The 24,454-nt window shown below is 38.2% G+C and overlaps 1 protein-coding gene across 3 annotated transcripts in view; it reads right to left on the bottom strand.

The window, feature by feature from the left end:
* OLFM3 (olfactomedin 3) overlaps positions 1–24,454 on the bottom strand; it is a 61,469-nt gene that overhangs the window by 20,827 nt on the left and 16,188 nt on the right. For all 3 annotated transcript variants that reach the window (XM_055586891.1, XM_055586890.1, XM_055586892.1), the window contains 3 exons: positions 16,631–16,777; positions 6,869–7,024; positions 1,963–2,182 (listed from right to left, as the gene is read on the bottom strand). In XM_055586891.1, the coding sequence (XP_055442866.1) occupies positions 1,963–2,182; positions 6,869–7,015 (367 nt within the window). In that variant the 5' untranslated portion in view covers positions 7,016–7,024; positions 16,631–16,777. The remainder of the gene's footprint in view (positions 1–1,962; positions 2,183–6,868; positions 7,025–16,630; positions 16,778–24,454) is intronic.

Raw genomic sequence — 24,454 nt, 5'->3', positions numbered from 1 at the left:
GGCTGCCGTCTATGGGGTCGCACAGAGTCAGACACGACTGATGCGACTTAGCAGCAGCGGCAGGAATGCAGAGGGTACAGGGGGAGGCCTGTGAAGATTCTGGTGAGACATGACATTTAAATTGAGACCTGCAAAATGAATAAGACTTTGTCACCTGTGGCAAGTGAAAGTGTATTTATTGATAAAGAAAAGATAAACAGAGGAGAGAGTGTTTCAGGAAAAGGGACAAACCAAGCCTCAATATGGTCCTGTGGTTAGAGTGTAGACCACGTGTGACACTGGGACATAGTGTGTAAGGGGAGAGAAGACAAGACCTAAACTGAGGTTGTGGACTTCCCAGGTGGTACTAGTGGTAAAGAACTCAGCTGCCAGTGCAGGACATGTAAGAATCATGGGTTCGATCCCTGGGTCGGGAAGATCCCCTGGAGAAGGAAATGGCAGCCCACTCCAGTATTCTTGCCTGGAGAATCACATGGACAGAGGAGCCTGGTGGGCTGCAGTCCATGGGGTCACAAAGAGTCGGACATTACTGAAGTGACTTAGCAGCAGCAGGAGCAATGAGGATGTAGGGAGGACCACACATGAAGGGCATCCTAAGCCTCATGCCCTAGGAGCAACTGTATCCTAGGGCATAAGGGATGCATAGGAGATTTTAAATAGAGGAAAATGATTTCAGATTTATATTTTAAAAAATCTCTTTGGCAATAATGTGGACAGTGGGTGGAGAAGAGCAAGTAGTGGAATCTACTCAAGTCATGACCTTAGGTGAAAAAGTATGGACCTTGCATGATGAGAAATAGGAACTGAGGGTTACTGCACATGTGTTTACCCTTAGGGGTTTATGTTACTGCCTTCTGATTAATTTTGTTGGATTCTCTTGGAAATCCTGTGATGACTGCTGTAGGGCCTCCCATGTGGTTATTCCCCACTTTATTTTGAGATTGTGATTACTGAATGCAACATTTTGCAATTCAGCTGTTTTTATCATTTGGATTGCATCTGTAAAATAAGTAGTCTTTAAAATGTTCTTGTAAGTCATCCAAATTTTAAGTATTTATATTTATTCTCTGAATGTTTCTTTACTAGAAATTCTTGTTTTCAAATTCTTCAGTCCTCTTCCCAGTTTATTTCATATTCTAGAAAAGCTTTTCTTTTCCTTGAGAGAACACTTTCTATGGTTATTGAGCACCCCCCTTCCAAATCCTATCATATCACCTCAACAGCTAAAACATTATTTCTAAATGGACTTACAACCCCTCCTTATCCAATTCGTAGACCCTTATTTATTTCATATAAGTTACAAACTAGCCTCCTGATGACTTCAATTGAGTAATTAGCTTATGCATGCAACAGAAAAGTTTGTAAACTCAGACCAAGTTGAACCACACATTTTAGTAGTTAAGAATCCGAGTCCATGACACAAGTCAAATGCTTGGCCCCTTGTAGAGCAAATATGCATTTGAGCAGGTGCCTCCTTTTTATTTCTCGAGTGGATCAGATCATGTGATGGCAGCTCTGCATGGTAGAGGAAGGGTTGTCGTTTCCTTTAACATCACTGTTTCACATTTGTTCCCAGGGCAATATCCTTTTCCCCAGTCTCTAACTTGCTCCACTACCAGAAATGGCTTCCCTCTTCCCAAGCAGTGATTGATCATCACCTATCCTCTCTGTCTGAAATAAAACTTATTATTTTCATAGTGTAGTGGATAGAATTGCTGTGTCTGTCAGACCTCTTTATTTCAAGTGATCAAACAGTCACAGGGTGTTCTGAAAGTCAGGCAGCCATTAATCAGAATGACCAGGAATGCCTAAGCCTTTAAGGAACACTTGCTTTACACTTAGAAAGCAGGCACTAGTTTCCCTATAATTAGGAGTTCATGACTATTTGCAAAATGCAAGAGAGCAGTTTTCATTGACACTACTTAAAAACACAAGCTGGACAAATGGAATTGCTTTACTCACTTAGCTTCTTCATGCAGTCACGAAGTCTGGTTTCCAAGCTGAGCACCCTTTGATGTAGCTCCTCATAGTCATAGGCACCGATCTCCTCCTGAATTCCTGTGAGGACAGCAGACAGATTCCGAATTTCCTCCTTGAATTGGGTGATTAACTTGGCATCTGTTTTGTACTGTTCTAGCACAGGAATCAAAGGCAGGAGCTCGTCCATCTTCTCTTTCAGCTCCTGTGAAAAGCAGCCAGTTGTTTCTGAGAGTCACTTAACCAGATCAAGCAGCTACATTCTTCTTCATGATACTACAGGAAGATTATTAAAAAAGATTCATAATGCCTTACTGATTTTTTTATTGAAATTGGGTATTTCAGGAGCATGTAAGTGGCCACATGATCATTAGTAGTAAATCCACTTATCTCACGATTCAGTACAAGAACATCTCTTTAAATGGTTAGATGATTTTCTATGCAACGAACTGATCCTTATCATAATGACAGAACTTCCTATGGTAGCAGTTAGGGGTTTATGTAAAATATTGCTTTCTGGTGACTTTTTATAAAGTGAACAATGCATTATTTAATCAGGAAATATCAGTATGGTCCATCTTCTAAATATGAATTATTATAAATAGGTCAAATACCCTGTTTAGCCAAGTCTACTTACCCATTAACTAATTATCAATAATATAAGGGTATTTATTGAAAATTTTAGACCCTGGAAGAGCTTTACACTAACAGAGTTTTTCCAGTTTTAGGCTTGTTCCATTCCTCCCTTCTACTCCTCCCTCTTTTTAATATCCTTCTTAGCACAGCATCATTAGGAATGTAAGTTCATCAAGTATAAAAAAATCATGCAAAGCTTTGCAAAGCTCAAAGAAATGTATGTTGCTGTTACTGTTTTGAATTATTACTTATACTCTGACTTCATTTGCCTTAGCATAGGTAATTTAGAGCTCTTTATGTAGGGCAGAGTTGCTTACCAGTGTAGTGAATTAACTCTTTCAAGGACTAAGGTGGTCATGATTTATGTAATAAATGAGCATAGAGTTTTCTGAAACGGAAACACTGATTTTTGTCTAGAGAACAAGAAGTATACTTTGCCAATGCAGTTTTTCCCTCATTCTTATTTTAGGAATGAGCCAGACCTCCAGTTTCACTTTCAGTTTCTGGCCGTGTCACCTTTTTTTCCTTTCCTTTATTTAAGTTGATGGTGGTATCCAGTAAAAATATTCCATGAGTTTGATTCAGTTGTGAATTTATTACAAATTTTCTCATTTGTGGAAGAGCTGTTACTGCTATGATCATTTGAGAATAATCCATAGGTGTTGTCAGAAACCATGCTTTATGCTAACTAATTTAAGGAACTGAAAATTGCATTTTACAATTACGTTCAGAAGATGTTATTACTGTCAATGTGTTAAAATAACAAGAGCTCCCATTGCCACCCTGATTTATGGACTTCTGTATCTTGTGGGGAAATTTCCATGTGTTCTGTAAGATTGGAATTCTCAGCATTTATCTCTATGTCCATGTTGAGTGCGAGGGGGCAGAGGGTCTTAATGTTGAGAAACATTAATAAATATCACAGTCAAAAGAGTTGCAGAGCTTTGCTGATTTTAGTGTCTCATTTTGAAATAAACTTCTTAGTTTGAGCATTTTGTGCTATCCCTAAAGGAGGACACAATTGCTTCATTAGAATTTTAATGAGAAGAGTTCTGATAGTACCATTTGCTGCACGTTATAACAACTGTTACAGTGATGAGTTTTACATTCTACTTATGGGTATATTGAAAAGAGAGCAATTCAGATGACATTTTTGGTGGCATTTTATTTCCCCTAAGCTAAAATCTATATATAGATATGGGTAAAAGTGTTAGTCACTCGCCCGTGTCTGACTCTTTATGGCCCCATAGACTGTAGCTCATCAGTCTTCTTGTCCGTGGAATTCTCCAGGCAAGAATACTGGGGAGGGTTGCTATTCCCTTCTCCAGGGGATCTTTCTGACCCAGGGATCGAACCTGTATCTCCTGCATTACAGGCAGATTCTTTACCATCTGAGTTACCAGTTTATATGTATATAAATTTTGGAATCTTTTCAAAAATTTATAATTCAATTATTGGCAGTCAGTTCTAACTCAGGACAATTGTCAGAGAGCAATGGAAAGTCTAACTAATGTATGTATCAAATACTTAAAATATTAAAGTAGAGTAACACAGATCTGTGTGCTTAATAATCCTTTCTTGAATTTCACATTCTACTACATTGCTCTTATAGCAAAGAGTATACCTAGACTATCTTACCCAACCAAGATCTCTTCATAGAAGAATGACAGTCTCAAGTATGATATCTGAGACAAGTTTTTTTTTTTTAATCATAAAGGATATGGAAGATACAACATACTTAGATTTTTTGGCAAGTTGAAGATGGTATGCTAGAGGAGGATTTTCTTCCAAGGTAAACGTATTAAATGGTAAACTTACTTTTGGAATGTGCCATTTCTTCTTCTCAAATATGGCAGCTCAGCAGCTAGAGCAATATCTGACTCATGGTAGGACTTGGTGAATAAACACATTCAGCAAGTATATATTGAGCATTTAATTATTATTATTATATTTAATTCAGAGAACTATGGTTTAGTTGGAGAGGCAATGTAGCATTGGTTTAAAGAGGTTTAACTTAGGAGTTGGACTTTGTACTGAAACATATTAGATATACGATCCTAGATGAGTTGCATGATTTCTTTGTACATGAGTTTCTTCATCTGAATGATGGGAATAAACATAGTGTCTACCTTACAGGATTTTTGTGAGGATTAAAGTAGTTAATATATAATATTTTAAAGTTATTGAAACTATATGTTGAATACATGTAATTCTTCAGAAAAAATGATGCTATTATCATTATTGCTACATGGATTTTGACATACAAGTTCAGTATATACATGGATTATGTGAACTAGGAAAATCAAAATCATTACGTCCTATGATGCTGCCTGAAAATTAAGTTTTCTTATTGGCAGCTTGTCTGCTGCTAGACACACTTATAGAATAGGCAGTTTTCTCTCTCTTTTATTTTTTCTCCCAGCCTTGTATCTTTTTGTTTCTTTGTCTCCTATCTTCTCCCAAAAGTTCCCATAGATGCACATACATCATCATGTGTCACCAACTCTGCCAGCCCTGGTCCTGCAAGCAGTTCTTTGGCATGAGTTCTATATTGTCCATCTAACTTTGAATGATTTTCACTTTGAGCCAGCAACTCCGAGCTCCTCTCCTTCTGTCCCTCTTCCTTTCTGGGAATGCTCCCTAGGAACTGAAAGTGCTGGCTTGTCATTTCTTCCTTAGTTGGTGGCTGCAGCATCAGGCTCACTGTATTGCTGTATACCCTAATCTTGAATATTGAAAATTGACATAGAAAATCTTTTGGTTTTCTTGCTCTCCTGTGTGATTTAATATTTTCTGGGGAAGAAAGTGAGCACTAGTCCAAAACCATTTTCTTGATTATTGGTAAATCTTTCCCTGAAAAGATTTTTGATAACCCTTCCTGTAAAGTTGTCTAAACAAAATTAATAACTTCTGCCTTTGTGCTGTTAAGTAATGTTTATGCCTCTTTTTACTGTCAGTTTGACCAGTTTGTTAGGTCTCTTTCACAGAAGAGAGTTTATGTGTTACATACCCAGCAGAGGGCCCAACACTGTTTTGTACACACTATGTACTCAATAAATATTGGTTAAAATTAATTTATTTGCCTGTCAACCTTATATTCTTCTGTGTTTACCATTTCTCCATAAATTCTCTATCCTTCTAAGTTTGCTTATTGTCTCATTCACAGTAATCTTTCAATTTATTTTTATCTTCTAGGCCTTGCTCTGATTTGTTATAATTTCTTAACCTTCTGGCTTTGCTTGCGTCTCTCTTTAACCTCAAGATTCATCACGTTAGTCCCCTCTCTCATCAGTACCCTGAACTTTCTTACCCTCTTGTCCTTCTTTTGTATCTTTCTGATAAAACTTTAAAACTGGCTCTCTATTCAGGCTCCTGAGCAGCAATGAAGGAAATGACAAAACAATGATAATTTCTGCCATATTAAACTGTGTCATCCAGAGATCCTATTTTGTGTCCCTATCTCCCTGCCAATCACAGTTATGTGTGAAAATCACTTCTGATGTTTGACCAAGAACTTGAATTCAGAACCATTCCCTCAGCCTTAGCAACGAATCTTAGTTCCTAATAGGCAGGGAAAGCAGAGGCTATTATGTTTGTAAAATCTTAGTCTGTTTTAATAAACTATATCCTGTGCCTTTGTCAGGCAGACTGTGTCTTTTTCATAGAAGATCAAATGGCATTATCATGGTCAGATTTTATATCAGTCTATGACAGTGTCATAAACGTCCACATAGTGTGCTCAAAAGCACCATTTCTCCATTTTCAGTGTTTCTAGATAGTCAATAATGGCTTAAAAAATGAAAAAAAAAAAAAAACAACCCTTTATTTGTAAATAGTGAAACCAGCCCTCTTCTATGTGCTGTTAATAATGGTGGTATTATTGCTTCTTTTAATAATTTATATTCTCTATATTTCTCCTCATATTAGCAAGGCATAAAATCATCAGAAAGTCTTTGACAAATTTAGTTATTGATTTTCCTAGATTTCCCATTGGCATACACATTGAAATGCCTTTAAATCTATCCACAATATCCACCTAGCTCAAGGAGGGTGAGGCTGTTTTTATAGTAAGTTTTCTATGCATTCCAACCAACTAATGGTCAGTTTCAGTGGAGAGATGATTGACGTCCCCATTGAGTCTTGAACCTTATGCATATGGGCCAATGCACAGTTATTTCTAGCTGAGTGTCATGGTGGCTGTCCGTTGTACTCAGTGTCTTATTTGCATTAATAAGACAGCTGAAGTCACACCTACTTGAAAATGCTTGGTCATTAGTGTCTTCCGGTCATCTTCAATCTGCCGAAACTTGGCTTTCAGCCCTTTCATTTGTGTTTCCATTTTTAGGACGTATTGGAAATCTCTTTGAGTTCTCAAGTTTAAGACTTCAATAGATTGGGACATATTCTGAACCTGTTAAACAAGAACACTGGCTGTACATTATTGTCTATACTACTGAGGTATATGCAAAAAAAATCAGTTTTTTCCACTAATAAAACTGGCAGTGCCAAATCCATAATTACATTTCCACAGGACATACTTTCAGAAGGCAATTCTTCATAAGAAACATTCCAATAATGTAGCAAAAGAAAATTACAGCTAGGCAGGAAATAATAAAATGAACATTCTAGCATTAGAAATGACTAAATATAAATAAGAATTTGATATATCATAATAATAAATTTAAAAAAAAATATTCATTCCAGGGCTTAGTTAGCTTATGATGGCTCAATCTGTTAAATGTTAAGATAAGTTGTTTCTATCAGTACTAAATCTGACATCCTCAAAGTCTGGGATGCGGAGCAATTTTGGGGGTAGTGAAGTGTCCAACAGATCTAGAATGCATTTATTCCAGTACAGTCACTTCAGGCTGCATGTGCTGTACTCCCAGGGGTGAGGCTGAATTGAGCAAGATGAATGGTAGTAGGGCTGGGACACCTCCTAACTTGGAGAGGGTACTGTTGAAGAGACCTGGAAATCCCTTTGCTATTCACCTGTAACTGTCACAACATTATAAATTTGCTATTCCCCAATACAAAATGAAAAATTTTAAATGATGTGCATCAAGATATGGAAGGATTATAAGAGTACATATTAGGTGGTTAATATTATTTTCCTGGTGGGTGGTGAGATATGGGTGAGAAGAGAAGTAACAAAATAAATATTGCAGAAAGATGTCCCTGGTAATTATTATATAGAAATCCATCTGCATAGAATTATATTTTTACTTACATAAATGAATACATGAAAGCATGGTCAAAAATGGTGGGATTCCAGGTGAGTTTTGCTTCATTTGGGCTTCCCTGGGAGCTCATCTGGTTAAGAATCTGCCTGCAATTCAGGACACCCTACGTTCGATCCCTGGGTTGGAAAGATCCCCTGGAGAAGGGAACAGCTACCCACTCCAGTATTCTGGCCAGGAGAATTCCATGGACTGTATAGTTCATGTGGTCACAGAGTCAGACACAGCTGAGTGACTTTCACTTTCACTTGCTTCATTTAATATATTTTTATCTGTTATTCCATATGTTTTAAAATAAACATGTATTATTTATATAACACATAAAAACTTATTTTCATTGTAAAACTTGTGAATTACAAATAAGAAAGTGATGATTTGTTCAGAGACAAATTTCTGTCATCAGGTAAAGTCACAGAGCTTAGTGGACCAGCTAGTTTTAAAGAGCCCATTGTCAATACATCCCTCAGATCTAGACTATTCAGAAAAGGTAGTGAATTCTTCTGCCTTGGCTTGCCTCAGTTCCTCCACTATTTTTTCCCCAGAGGTCATATTTTTCTGTTTCTCTTTCTGCTGTCTTAATGGATAGTCCTGTCCTTTACAAATCTTGTCTTTCAAGACATACTACAATCTCACTTATATTAACCTAATTGTGAATTGTGTGTGAATGGGAAGCACAAAAGTGGCTGTCCTTCTGTAAATTTCATGAGGTTAGATGCTGTGTCTTATTCATACCTTTTACTCCCAAGACCTTACACAGAACCAGGTATGGAATAATTGCTCAATAAATATCTATTGGGTAAAATTATCTTATTTTTATCTCTTGGGTAAAATTACCACGGACTTGTCTAACTCTATGAAACTATGAGCCATGCCATGTAGGGCCACCCAAGACAGATGGGTCATGGTGGAGAGTTCTGACAAAATGTAGTGCACTAGACAAGGGAACGGAGAAGGCAATGGCACCCCACTCCAGTACTTTTGCCTGGAAAATCCCATGGATGGAGGGGCCTGGTAGGCTGCAGTCCATGGGGTCGCCAAGAGTCGGACACGACTGAGTGACTTCACTTTCACTTTTCACTTCATGCTTTGGAGAAGGAAATGGCAACCCACTCCAATGTTCTTGCTTGGAGAATCCCAGGGACGGGGGAGCCTGGTGGGCTGCCGTCTATGGGGTCACACAGAGTCGGACAAGACTGAAGTGACTTAGCAGCAGCAGTAGACAAGGGAATGGCAAATCACTTCAGTATTTTTGCCTTGAGAACCCCATGAACAGTATGAAAAGGCAAAAAAGATAGGACACTGAAAGATGAACTCCCTAGGTTATTAGGTGCACAATATGCTACTGGAGATCAGAGGAGAAATAACTCCAGAGAATGAAGAGAGGGAGCCAAAGCAAAAACAACACCCAGTTGTGGATGTGACTGGTGATGGAAGCAAGGTCCGATGCTGTAAAGAGCAATATTACATAGGAACCTGGAATGTTAGGTCCATGAATCAGGACAAATTCGAAGTGGTCAAACAGGAGATGATAAGAGTGAACGTTGACATTTTAGGAATCAGAGAACTAAAATGGACTGGAATGGGTGAATTTAACTCAGATGACCATTATGTCTACTACTATGAGTAAGAATCCCTTAGAAGAAATGTAGTAGCCATCATAGTCAACAAAAGAGTCTGAAATGCAGTACTTGGATGCAATCTCAAAAATGACAGAATGATCTCTGTTCATTTCCAAGGCAAACCATTCAATATCATGGTAATCCAAGTCTATGCCCCAACCAGTAATGCTGAAGAAGCTGAAGTTGAATGGTTCTATGAAGACCTACAAGACCTTCTAGAACCAACACCCAAAAAAGATGTCCTTTTCATTATAGGGGACTTGAATGAAAAAGTAGAAAGTCAAGAAACACATGGAGTAACAGGCAAATTTGGCCTTGGAATATGGAATGAAGCAGGGCAAAGACTAATAGAGTTTTGCCAAGAGAACTCACTGGTCATAACAAACACCCTCTTCCAACAACACAAGAGAAGACTACCTGGACATCACCAGATGGTCAACACCAAAATCAGATTGATTATATTCTTTGCAGCTGAAGATGGAGAAACTCTATACAGTCAGCAAAAACAAGACCAGGAGCTGACTGTGGCTCAGATCATGAACTCCTTATTGCCAAATTCAGACTTAAATTGGAGAAAGTAGGGAAAACCACTAGAAAATTTAGGTATGACCTAAATCAAAACCCTAATGACTATACAGTGGAAGTGAGAAATAGATTTAAGGGACTAGATCTGATAGACAGAGTGCCTGATGAACTATGGACAGAGGTTCATGATATTGTACAAGAGACAGGGAGCAAGCCCATCCCCAGGAAAAAGAAATGCAAAAAAGCAAAATGGCTGTTTGAGGAGGCCTTACAAATAGCTGTGAAAGAGAAGTAAAAAGCAAAGGAGAAAAGGAAAGATATACCCATTTGAATGCAGAGTTCCAAAGAATAGCAAGGAGAGATAAGAAAGCCTTCCTCAGTGATCATTGCAAAGAAATAGAGGAAAACAATTGAATGGGAAAGACTAGAGATCTCTTCAAGAAAACTAGAGATACCAAGGGAACATTTCATGCTAAGATGGGCTCGATAAAGGACAGAAATGGTATGGACCTAACAGAAGCAGAAGATATTAAGAAGTGGCAAGAATACGCAGAAGAACTGTACAAAAGAGATCTTCATGACCCAGATAATCAGTATGATGTGATCACTCACCTATAGCTAGACATCCTGGAATATGAAGTCAAGTGGGCCTTAGGAAGCATCACTACGAACAACGCTAGTGGAGGCAATGGAATTCCAGTTGAGCTCTTTCAAATCCTAAAATCTGATGCTGTGAAAGTGCTGCCCTCAATATGCCAGCAAATTTGGAAAACTTAGCAGTGGCCACAGAACTGGAAAAGGTCAGTTTTCATTCCAATCCCAAAGGCAATGCCAACAAATGCTCAAACTACTGCACAGTTGCGCTCATCTCACACACTAATAAAATAATGCTCAGAATTCTCCAAGCCAGGCTTCAGCAATACATGAACCATGAACTTCCAGATGTTCAAGCTGGGTTTAAAAAGGCAGAGGAACCATAGATCAAATTGCCAACATCCGCTGGATCATCGAAAAAGCAAGAGAGTTCCAGAAAAACATCTATTTCTGCTTTATTGACTATGCCAAAGCCTTTGTTTGGATCACCACAAACTGTGGAAAATTCTACAAGAGATGCGAATACCAGACCACCTGACCTTCCTTTTGAGAAACCTGTATGGAGGTCAGGAAGCAACAGTTAGAACTGGACATGGAACAACAGACTGGTTCCAAATAGGAAAAGGAGTACGTCAAGGTTGTATGTTGTCACCCTGCCTATTTAACTTCTATGCAGAGTACATCATGAGAAACGCTGGACTGGAAGAAACATAAGCTGGAATCAAGATTGCCAGGCGAAATATCAGTAATCTCAGATATGCAGATGACACCACCCTTATGGCAGAAAGTGAAGAGGAACTAAAGAGCTTTTTGATGAAAGTGAAAGAGGAGTGTGAAAAAGTTGGTATAAAGCTCAACATTCAGAAAACGAAGATCATGGCATCTGGTCCCATCACTTCATGGCAAATAGATGGAGAAACAGTGGAAATAGTGGCAGGCTTTATTTTTGGGGGGCTCCAAAATGACTGCAGATGGTGATTGCAGCCATGAAATTACAAGATGCTTCCTCCTTGGAAGAAAAGTTATGACCAACCTAGACAGCATATTAAAAACCAGAGACATTACTTTGCTAACAAAGGTTCATTTAGTCAAGGCTATGGTTTTTCCAGTAGTCATGTATGGATGTGGGAGTTGGACTATAAGAAAAGCTGAGCACTGAAGAATTAAAAATAAAATAAAATTTAAAAAAATAAATAAATAAAGATAAGTTCAATGCAATCTACAGAATTTGTTAATTTATCTCAAATGAGAAAAATAAAAAATAGCACATACAAAAAAAAAAAAAGAATTGATGCTTTTGAACTGTGGTGTTGGAGAAGACTTTTGAGAGTCCTTTGGACTGCAAGGACATCCAACCAGTCCATCCTAAAGGAGATCAGTCCTGGGTGTTCATTGGAAGGACTGATGTTGAAGCTGAAACTCTGATACTTTGGCCACCTGATGCGAAGAGCTGACTCATTTGAAAGGTCCCTGATGCTGGGAAAGATTGAAGGCAGGAGGAGAAGGAGACATAGACCATGTGGTGGCTGGGTGGCATCACTGACTCAATGGGCATGAGTTTGAGTAAACTCTGGGTGTTGGTAATGGATAGGGAAGCCTGGCATGCTGCTGTCCATGGTATCGCAAGGAGTTGGATACGACTGAGCGACTGAACAGAACTGAAAATTGTCTTTGGCTTTCAGTAGCAGTAAAAGGTAACAAGTTAATATTTTAAGAAATATGTCTTTCTCCTGTCATTGGTTAGGCTATAGTATTACACAGCTCTGAAATATTTCTTAATTTACTATCATTCCTACATTCAGAAAGCTTTGTTTAAAAAAATCTTTGATTCAGCACAAAATTACTGCAGCAACATTGAAAGCCTGATGACTGCATCTTAGATAAATGCAGTGCTTTCAAAATAATTTTCAGCTCCCTTATGGTTAAGCATAAAAGAGGAAAAGCCATTTGTGTTAAAGAAACACTTGACATATTTAAATGCGGTATTTGTCTATGAAGACAGTCGTCATTTGCACGGCCAATATTCTCCTAGGATTTCTGTGTACTTTGGCAGAGTCCACAGAGTTAAGGAAGATCCCCTGGAGGAGGGCACGGCAATCCACTCCAGTATTCCTTTCTGGAGAATCTCTGTGGACAGAGAAGTCTGGTGGGCTATAGACCATGGGGCTGGAAAGAGTCGGACCTGACTGAGTAACTAAGCACAGCACACAGAGTTAGAAATTGATAGACAAGTGAGATATTCTGGATAGTTAAAACACCCTCTCTTTTATTTTGCCTCTAAGTTACCCTATGAAGTTAATTTTCAACTTTATTTGTGTTATGCGAAAATGTACTGAGAGAATTTTTGCTGAGACTTAATTGTGACCTTCAGTATTGAATAATCATATATAATTATAAGAACTACCTTTGGGGTGTGACTAGAGGTGGAATAGTCTAGTTGGGAAGGATGGTTCTGGGCTGCCTTTTGCTTTTCCTGATGGCTGTACCTCAGACCATTTCCTTTCCCTCTGATCATGGAGACCCACTGAGAATCAGTTTCTTGCTGAGACTGGAGACTGGACCCCCACCAGCATTACACTTGTGGGAAGGAGACTTCCTCCTCTGTTAGTCTGCTTATCATGGATGTTCTTCCATTCAGCTGCCTACTCATGTCTCTCTCCACAGTGTGGCAAGCTTATTGTCCCCCTTCATTCATAGTTTTTTTTAATTCTTTGCAGACCCCATGGACCGTAGCTGGCCAGGCTTCTCTGTACATGGAATTCTCCAGGCAAGAATACTGGAATGGTTGCCATTCCCTTCTCCAGGGGATTTTCCTGATCCAGGAATCAAAGCTGGGTCTTCCGCTTTGCAGGCAGATTTTTCTACTGTCTGAGCCACCAGAGAGGCCATGATTAGTGCAGAGGCTACTTAAAAACTTAATAATAAAGCCCTACAGTTCAATATGCTTGGACAGCATTGGGGTTAACACAACTAACAGGTATTTCACTACTGTAGGTTTCCACGGACCCTTTAATATTAAACTCTGTGATGGAAATCTTCAAGAGTGATGTATCATGTACTGTTGTTTAAAATTATTTTATTGGAAGGATGTCACCAGCATCCTGTTCCAAAAATCACATTTTAGCAATATTGACCTAGACAATGGAGGTATGTACAGAGAAGCTAAATAGCTGACAGACAAACTTTTTTTAGGTAAAAGATTTTAGCTGGGACACACTAAGGCCTGATGTATTGTAAAACCAATTGTAATCTTTCTAATATTTAGAAGTATAAATGTACTTGTTTAAAATATTTTACAGAGCTTGTATTAAATCATTGTGGGTACCATAAGTGGCCTTTTGAATGACGCTGGCATAGTGTTATAAAATGCAAAGTTGATCTGGTATGGATTCACAGTCTACTGATTGACTGGCAATGATAAGGTTTTTAGCCTCAAAAAGCACCATTTTCCTTTTATGTAAACTTAGAAGGACATCTGCCTGCTATGAAATTGGAATGGAGCAGATACAAATATAATAGATGGGAACTATTGTTATTAATATTATTCTTATTATGAGTACTCCCTTATATGATTAAATCAATCCTTTGGTTAATAGTGAAATGGGCTGCTTAATGGTTATGCTTCTATTTGCTGTCTGGTACCTTGGATATTTGTAAAGCTATGAAGTCAGTAGGGGCTTCCCTGGTGGCTCAGATAGTAAAGAATTTGCCTGCAATGCGGGAGACCCAGTTTTGATCCCTGGGATGGGAAGATCCCCTGGAGAAAGAAATGGCAACACTCTAGTATTCTTGCCTGGAGAATCCCATGGACAGAGGAGCCTGGTAGGCTATAGTCCCTGGGATCACAAAGTGTCACAAAGAACTGACTGAGCCACTGACCATTTCACGTTTTCAGAGAAGTCAGCAAGGGACTGGCTGAGTCTGAGTAAACTCCGGGAGTTGGTGATGGACAGGGAGGCCTGGCGTGCTGCGATTCATGGGGTCGCAAAGAGTCGGACACGACTGAGGGACTGAACTGAACTGAACTGAAGATACTGTTAATAAATTTTGTCTTTTGTCATTTAGGTATTGCATTTTGAAAGATGTAATTTTCTAGAATTTCTTTAAAACTAAACAAATTGCCTATTGAATGGTGTGGTCATATAAATTTCAGCGATTGCTTTCAATCAGTCACCTTTACTTGTACTCTTCTTGCCTCATTCGTCCTTCACAAATTTTAGGTTTTATTATAGCTCTGGAATACATTTCACTCTGGACATGTAGAGAGTATTATCTACTTCCTGACTTTCCCAGTTTGTTTTAATTTTTCAACTGAGTTTTGAGGAAATGTCTATTTTTAGATGTGTGTATGCAATAATATACTTAAAATAGTAATACAAATAAGACAATCATGTCTAAGAAAATGTTTCTCATCAAACTTGTAGAAAGAAGATATTTTTTGTGTGTAGAAAAGAAGATTGGAGTAGAAAGTAATCTGAGAAGAAATACAAACTAATAGAAAAGCAAAATTGGACTTAAAAGATTAAATCTTTTTACCAGCCTAATTAATTTCCTTAGTAACCAAACAATACTAAACTATATGTTTCAATTTTTTTCAGAGATATAAAGAAAATCTAGACTGGAAAACAATACACAAGAATAACTCTAGTTCATATGTCATGATTTCTAACAGTTGATAGCTGGAGTCATTAACTTGAATGACAATTAAATTTGCTCTTGTCTGGGAGACAGATTTTGAAGGAACAGGGAAGACTGGATCTTGTTTAAAAAGAGTCTTAAGAAAAGAGAGCAAATAGATGATGATAACTCCGAGGATAAGGGCATCAGAAAGACTAATCTCTGTATGAAAATATGAAAAAAAAATCTTCTTAAAATCTTAGGGCATCAAAACACTTTCAAATATGTACACTGAGGAAAGTTATTTTATTTATGTGGCAGTGGAAGAGAGTTACTGCAGCTTAAATTCCATAAAATAGGAATGTCTGTATTAACAGATTCAATGCTTTAATTTTTCTACTTTCTCTATTTTCTGTTAAAGCTTCCTATTTTGTGCCATAATTGTGTAGATGATCATGGAAATGATATTACACAGAGTGAATTGTTGAGCATGATATCCTCTGAAAACATATACTACCTAATTTATCTTATTATCCCCAAGGATATTTAAAGTTCAAATATGTTGTCATCCTTCCATGAGTCTGGCCACTCCGGCTGTCCAACTATATTCAGGGACTGACACAGTGAAAGTCTGAATGAGAAAAATTGAAAGAACCATTCATTTTTTTTCTTTTGTCCCTAAACTAAACATAAATAACCTTTGATGAGACGACTTTCATCTGTGACAGAGAATAAATCAAGGGCATTCTGCATTTGATTGTTATGGATCCAGCTTAAGTAAATTATATGGAGAGAATGCTCTTGAATGAAATTGAAGAACTTAATGTTCAAAGGAATGACTTAGAGGATGATGATAAATACTTAGAATTATTCATTATCTGTCCAGATAGCTTGCATATTGTATGCCATTATTTTGACTTCCTTGCAAGGTTGTTAATGAGATCCAAAAGTATGAGCTCAACGAGTTTAGTGTGATCTTGACAGTTGAGGCTAAATTTCTGACACAGGAATAAGGCTTTGTACTGTTTTTTTTCTTAAGGGGAGATCAACTGGATATTGAGAAATATGATGGAAATTAGTCTTAGAGCAAGATTGGAAACAGTAAAAGTCATAAATAGAACAGAAGAGCAGGAATCTTGAGGTACTGCTTTCAAGGGGGGAAAACATTTATTTGAGATGGTATGGAGAGGGAGGAGGGAGGAGGGTTCAGGATGGGGAACACATGTATACCTGTGGCGGATTCATTTTGATATTTGGCAAAACTAATACAATTATGTAAAGTTTAAAAATAAAATTAAATTAAAAAAAAAAAAAAGAAAAAATTAAAAGACTCCTCCTTACGCTAACCTGCTTTCCCATATTTCCTTTACAAAGAATGGTAGATTTCAGTAAGAATATTCACAGGGGACAGAGGACACCTACCTTTTCCAACAGCTGGCGAAGCTGCCTGCTTTTGGCATCCCGGGAACACAGGTTTTGTTCTGGAGCAACCACTGTGCAAATGCATCGTCCATCAGGATCCTGTGCTGAGCTATATACCTGCCACCCTTCTTTGGGACTAATCTGAGTCTGAGGAAACCAACAGCGAACATACAAAACACACAGAGAGTTAAAGAGAGCATGAGTTTGTATAATTTTAAGCAAAGTATCTTTTTATTTTTACAGTTTTTCTCTAAATAGTTTTCTCTTAAATAGTTTTTCTCTAAGTTAAAAACGAGATTGAACGATTCAAGTAGGCAGCACATGTTCATTCACTTACAACTTCCTTTTCAATGGACAGAAGGAGACTCCACCTTTTTCTTTTGGTTCCATATTATTGATTTTGACTCTATATTATTGATTGTTTATCCTTCACCACTCCCTAATGCTTTCTGTCATATTTGGACATTTTAATGCAACTTTAGAAGTATCTGCTACATACTTAGTCACATATCACTAGTCTTTGTGCATAAGATCTGTTAGTTTGTCTTTTTCAACACAAATGGTAATTAGTAGTATATATATATATATATATATATATATATATATATTATGATTATTGTTCATGTGTAATCTTCTGAAGCAAAATTCTCTCCCAGAGAGCTTCCTATGTATTGAAGGGCCAATTATTAATAAAGCTGGAAAGGTATCACCTGAGAACATAGGGTAAAAGTAATTAGACCAACATTGTTTTGCAAAGAATATAGAGTCTCAGAGGAGTTAAAGACAGTATTTTGGCAGAGGCCAAATTACTCTGGCAATATTGATCTTCCCAGATTACTTTTATACTTATCACCTGCCTCCCTAGAAGCTTATCTCAAAATGATGTTTCTGTTCTACTGCAGTCTGCTTCCTATTTATGTTTCTAGTTTTACCCCCTGTATCTTCCTATAAGAAACTTTTTTCCATCCAAATTGGTCTTGGTGTGTCCTGAAAGCATGCCCACCTAGATTCATACCTTTGTATATTTTACTCATTTTGTTCTATTTGAAATACCTCCCTAATAAACCTTCAGTTATTCAGCCCTTATGGTTTCCCCTTGGGATTCCCTGGTGGCTAAGCTGGTAAAGAATCCGCCTGCAATGCAGGAGACCTGGGTTTGATCCCTGGGTTGGGAAGATCCTTAGGAGAAGGAAATGGCTGCGCACACTAGTATTCTTGCCTGGAAAATTCTATGGACTGTCTAGTCCACGGGTTGGCAAAGAGTCGGACATGACTGAGTGAGTTTCAGTTTTACTTTATGGTTTCCCTGGTGGCTTAGTGGTAAAAAATCCACCTGCAGTGCAAGGGACATGGGAGACATGGGTTCAGTCCCTTGGTCAGGTATATCCTCTAGAGGAGGAAATAGCAATCCACTCCAGTATTCTTGCCAGGAAAATCCCATGGACAGAGGACCCTGGCAGGCTATCGTCCTTGGGGGTCTCAAAGAGTTGGACACAACTGAGCATCTGAGACTGAGACATGTTTCAGCCTCTTCTGAAGGATTGTCTGTACTACTCACTGGGCATTTAATATGCATTGTCTAGTAGTATTATCTATCTTTCTTATGTCTTGTTTAAATAATTAGTCTATATCCAACTATGGGATATATTGGCTATTTCCTGTCTGCTATATTAATTACATTCTATCAAGTACAAAAATAAGTAACTCATTTTTGCCTAGTTATTTTTCAGAAGAGCTGTGCTTTGAGCATAGATTCTGCATTATACAATCAGAAATTGTGGTTGTCTTGAGGCAGTTTTCAGAGAGGCACTTTTTCATTCCTCCAACTGCTGAGGGTATCAGTGGCTTGACCCTCAACTGAGTTCTCTTTGGGGTTTGCTGAGGCTGAGGAATGCTGCCTGCTCAAGATTAGACCCTATTCCAAGGGACAGCTCATGTGCATTGACTTGCTAATGGAAGGATACAATCAAGGATGCCAAGAATCAGGAATAATAGTTATTCCCATTTCACAGAAGAGAAAGTTAGTTAACCTGCCTAAGAATGTGCAGCTTATATGCAGTAGAGTTTTATATGAAGCAAGAGTGGTACTGTTCAATAGATTGAGAGCCACATGGATAATTTTAAATTTTCTAGTGGGCAGGTTTAAAAAAATAAAAGGATATAAGTGAAATTAATTTAATAATATAGTTTATTTAACTCGATATATACAAATATTATTGTTTCAACATGTATAATCAATATAAAAATTATTCATGAGATATTTTACATTGTTTTTCCTCCTTTTTTGTACACTGTTTGAAATTGAATGTGCATTTTACTCTCATGGCATACCTCAATTTGGACTAGCCACATTCCAGTAACCACAGTGGCTCCCTTATTAGACTGTATAGCTATATTGTCTTGCTGTTAATTCCAATGTTATGGCCATATTAATATGATGCTGAACATCTAGATAATTATTCTTAAAGGTCAATCATATGGATACTGAAAAAACTACATAATAGATGTTACATAGACAGATTATCCAGTTTGCGTCTGAGTTTCTTTTTCCTGTGAAAATACTAGATAAATTGGTGGGCCTCTTTCTAGCTAAGCTCTGACTAACTTCTGCAACTGGGATTTGAAATTCTTCGTCTTTTCTTTGCCTTCTCCTCTATGTTTTCCAGGGAATCAACATAAAATGATCAGGAGAAGAGAGAGATGCATTTTGTCTATAAAAGAAGGTATTTAAAGACTCAGGCTGAAGGGACTAGAACAAGGGAGGATGATAGAAGGACTGAGGTGGGGTTAGAAACAAGGAGGTGAATGGTGACCAGCAGAGAACTATTTTGCATAATGCTTGGTGTAACGGTGGTGTGTTTGCCTAAATGTATACTGAAACACTTTACTTGGTAGGAAGCAGATTCTTAAGCGAACTCAGCCAGGCTGAACTCTCTACACAGAGCTGCTGTAGAATCTACTGTCTTGAAATTTGCAGAACAGATATATTCTCCTATTCTCTCCCAGGCCATACCTCATCATATACCATCAACCAACACACAGATTTTTTTTTTTTTCAAGAGCTTTAGAGATAATCACTACAGGGTGCTTAAAGCCATTCCAACACCAATCATGCAGAGGCTATAAATTTTAAACTTATGAAACTCAGATGTCATAGTCCTTGTCCTTGGTCTGTAATGAAAAGCAACTGATACCAAACCTACATTTTAATCTCCTTTTTCAGATAATTCATAGAAGTATCCTGTGCTGCCATTTATTTCTGGGCTGTTGGATTCATTACCACTTCTTTTTTTTTTTTTTTTCCATTCCCCTTGCTCCTTCTTTCTAGCATTTATGCCTGACTACTGATTAGGATAGAAAAAATGTACTTAGAATTATATATGACTAGAATAGATAGGATCTTAAAGATAGTCTTTTTTTTTTAATTAAAGAAGAAAAATGCAAAGAGATTATCTACAGAATGGGGATAGGTACAGCTGAGAGGGTAACAGGCAGGAAGGCCAGGGGTCTCCAAACGGAGGAAACAGCCTGTAAGTGTCAGACATTTTTATCTCTCTTAAGCAGCAGGAGGAAACAAACCAGCGATATTTTTTCCTTCTCTATACAAATTTAAAAGGAGGTTTCTCTTAAAATACTGTGTTGCCATAATGACACCTGGTTTCACCTGAAGTTAACTATTCTCAAACCTAGAGATAACCAATGCCCTTTTCTTATGGAAATGTTTTTCTTAAGCTATGCTAATGTACTATGCATTTACCCCAAACTGTCTTCAAGTCGGTTCCACCTCTTGGCTCAGAACCTACTTGACAAACCAGTATGTTATACTCAGATATTGTTACCCTAATCTATGTAAATGAAACTATTTGTATGGTGGTCTGCCCTTCTTCAAGATTCAAGTTAATCATTTTATGGCCCAGGATAAACCATTTGGTGCCAAGATTATCCCAAAATACATCTTATGGGTGAGGGGCCTGGTGCCATTCTGAGTTTTAAGACATTCCTTTCTTTCATTAACAGACTTCTAGTGAGTATATGACATCCAGCTGAAGACTAGCAGGGGGGTACTCTTCTGCCTCCTTCTGATGTCTATGTCAGAAGCGTTCTCTATCTCCTTTATACTTTAATAAAACTTCATTACACAAAAGCTCTGAGCGATCAAGCCTCATCTCTGGCCCCGGATTGAATTCATCTCCTCCGGGGGCCAAAAATCCCGGTGTCTTTGTGTGATTCAACAACAACCTTTCACAGCTTAGCAGAGTACTTTTAATGATATAATTAAAGGTTTAAGCTGAGTGACTGTGTGGAACAAATATATCTTGACATAGGTCCTATAGTTTCAACTAAGCTGCTCTTGACATTGGACACAAATCTCAAATGTGTCAGAAAACTAAGGCTTCTCACTAGAATGTGTTTAGCTCTTGTATAAAGGAGAAGGGGCTGCACAATTATAATACTAACATATCTTTAACAGCAGTGCAAATACTGATTATTAAACCTGGCAGCATTAATATTGATGTTTGCTTGCCAGGTGTTTGGCTAACCAGTGAGGAGCTAATCACATCTGGGCAAGGTGTCAGTTGCTCTCTGGAATGAGGGAAGCAGAAAAGGTGAGTAGAATTTGATGTTCATTTATCATTCTTCCTGAAGTGTCAGCTTAATAAGAATAGACTCTGGTCTTGTTTGTACGTTCAATTGTCTTCTTCTAAGTATTATTGAAAAGAACCCTGGCCTTATCTATAAAGAGTTAGTTTGAATGATCTCAACTTTGGCAGCTTACCTCTTTGGCAAGAAAAGGTAACTCAAAAGAGAAATAAGCTAGTATAAAAGATGAGGGCTTGACAGTTGTGTGGGTTTGATAGAGATTTCTGTGTCAGGTTTAGTGATGAATGAAGGAAGCTTTGTGAGTAGCTCTAGTGTTCTCATTTGTGGCACCCATACTGGCATTGAAAAGAGGGTAAAAATAAAACCAACTAAGACCTCAGGTAGAGAGTTATATTTAGATGGGTTTTAGATACCAATGAGAAAAGACCTGCTTCCATTGTAACTTAAAAAGAAAAATGATTCCTCAAGTGTCAACATGAACCTCATGTAATAGTAATAGCAAACATTTATGGAGCTCCTAGTCTTCAGTTGGCAATTCACATGCATTACTGCCTTTGCATATCACAGTAACTCTATGGGCCAGATGGTATCATTCTGCCCATTTTACAGGTGAGGAAACTGTGAATTTGAGACAGTAAGAAATTTGCTCAAGGTCATGATGGTGGTAATCAGCAGAGCTTAGATTTGCATACTTGCAGTCTGGCATCAGAGTTTGAAAGTTTAACCACCACACTGCACCACCAGTTGTCTGAAATTCCCTTTTTTGTATAGTGAAGATGATCCTCATAGCATTTTCTGAACTCCCAAGGAGCTGACTGCTTGGACCTGGAGGGTTCCGGGGTTTATTACTACCCAAAGCATTGCTATGCACAGTGATTACTGATGCAGTTCTCTGAACCTTTTGTGTTAATTAGAAGAACTAAATGAACTGTTTAGCAGTTTTTAATATTACAAAACTCATGAAATATTTAAGAATGCTCTAAAGAGGAGAATTAAAATGATAATTTTAACAATCGGATTTCAAGTTGGGGTTTTTTGTTTATAATTTAGTTATAAACCTATGCTTTATAAATATAGAGCTATTACTGCATGAGAAGCTCTCAGAACTTCAAGGGCTTTGTAACAGAAAAGAAAGATCCTGAAGACTGGGGTAAAAGTAAAACTATTGTATATTTCAGCATATTTTTCTTTTTATAAGATCCCTTCTCTTGTATTTGTTTCACTTCTTTTGAACCACCTATCCTTAGGAATAGGCATCATCTTATTCATGAGGAATCTGAAATTCAAAGAACTTAAGCAATTTTTTTCCAAGTCACCCGTTTAGTAAGTGACATCTATGGGACTTATACCAGTTTTTCTCCAGTTTTCAGCCCGGAGCTATTTATGTTTATGCCCTGCAGATAAGTGCCTTTGTCCATTCACCAATAGCTGAAAAAAACTATCTGTAGAGGATATGTACCCAGGCAGGTGGATGGCATTATCCAAATTGTGGAAACAGGCAGAAATTGGAACTCTAGAGGAGTGGTTAGCAGTAGTCTTGGCAGGACACAAGTGCAGAGGCAGGTGAAGGGACAGAATCCTGATCCTTTGAAGAGGACAGAATGAACTAGTTGCTCATTGCTAGGTCTTAGGTTTTATGCTGAGTTCCTGGGCATTTCTTAAAAGTACAGACTGAGGCAAAAAGAATAAGGGCTTTAGCTACTAAAAGTGGTGTACAGGCAGGGGAAAATAAAGTAGGAAAAAATCTGTTTACTAAAACCTGTTTGATTTACAGTAGGAGATACCTGATGCATTAGAGGAGATACCTGATGAAAACTCCTTATAAATTTTCTGTCTGAGGATACGTTTGGTTTCGGATAATGAAATGTGGTTTAGCATGCTAATGGCTTTAGTTGTGGGGAGCAAAGAAATGTGAGGACAGAAATTACAGAGATGCTGACAGACCACGCTAAAAGAAGCTGTGTTATGGAGGATGTGTTAATAAAGATGTCACTGCATTGCAGTTCTCGTCCCATTTCTTATGAGACTAGTTGGAACTGAAATAAGAAATGTATATTCTTCACTGAAGAGAACCTCAGAGCTCTATGAAAAACAACTATAAATACAGAACAAACAGTTAAAAGACTGAAGGCATCATCAAAGTTAGGTTGTTGATCATTTCTGCTCCTATTCTGGAAATCACAATGACAGAGTTGGGAAAGACTTAGGAGTCGTTCCTGGGACTGTCTTTCCACTCAGTGGCACTTCTGTGTATTCTGGTTGTGTTTCCACTTAAACTCTGCATGATAGGAATTTCAGTTTTTCATAGGCAGTCCATTTCATTGGTGGAAACCTGAAGGACTGGATCTCTTTGTAATTTTCCCCTTTGGCCCTACTTCTTTAAGTACTTGCTGCTGCTGCTGCTAAGTCGCTTCAGTCGTGTCCGACTCTGTGTGACCCCATAGAGGGCAGTCCACCAGGCTCCCCCGTCCCTGGGATTCTTCAGGCAAGAACACTGGAGTGGGTTGCCATTTCCTTCTCCAATGCATGAAAGTGAAAAGTGAAAATGAAGTCGCCCAGTCGTGTCTGACTCTTAGCGACCCCATGGACTGCAGCCCTCCAGGTGCCTCCGCCCATGGGATTTTCCAGGCAAGAGTACTGGAGTGGGGTGCCATTAAACAGGAATAAATCTACTCTCTTACCCACTTCACAATTCTACTCTACAAAGGCAATTATCACATTCGCTGTGTCTTTCAATATTTACCATTCTGTTCTCTCATCCATCTCCTTAATGTGTTTAGTTGGTCTTTCACAAAATGGACATTGCCTAAGGATTTGGGGGAGTAAAATAGTGGTACAAAACAGAGAAGTCAGATATTTTCATCCAGAACTGAAAGTAAAATTGGTGAGTTAAGAAAGTTGGAAAGCTTTGAGAGTTTGTGTTAGGTAGTCTACTCCTTTTCCAGAACTTAAAAGTGACTGCCTCACTGAAGTAGTTATTTGTGAGGAGAAGCTATTTGAAAATGTAGCAAAACAAATCACTTATGCCCAAGGTCCCCTCGAGGCCTCTTCCCACCACAGCGGTGGGGCTGACTGAGAACAGCTGGTGTGAGCCGAATGTCCTGTGCTTATCTAATTGCTTTTTACCAGGTTCTTCCTGGTGTGGAATCCACAGCATGGGGGATTTCTCAGAAGCTCAGCCTCGGGGGGAAGTTACTCTGCATCAGAGAGATGGGCCAGAGG

The sequence above is a fragment of the Bubalus kerabau genome, chromosome 6 (genome assembly GCF_029407905.1).
Source record: "Bubalus kerabau isolate K-KA32 ecotype Philippines breed swamp buffalo chromosome 6, PCC_UOA_SB_1v2, whole genome shotgun sequence".
Taxonomy (NCBI): Eukaryota; Metazoa; Chordata; class Mammalia; order Artiodactyla; family Bovidae; genus Bubalus; species Bubalus kerabau.
The sequence above is the reverse complement of the archived record's forward strand: the minus strand, read 5'-3'. Positions and strand labels throughout refer to the sequence as shown.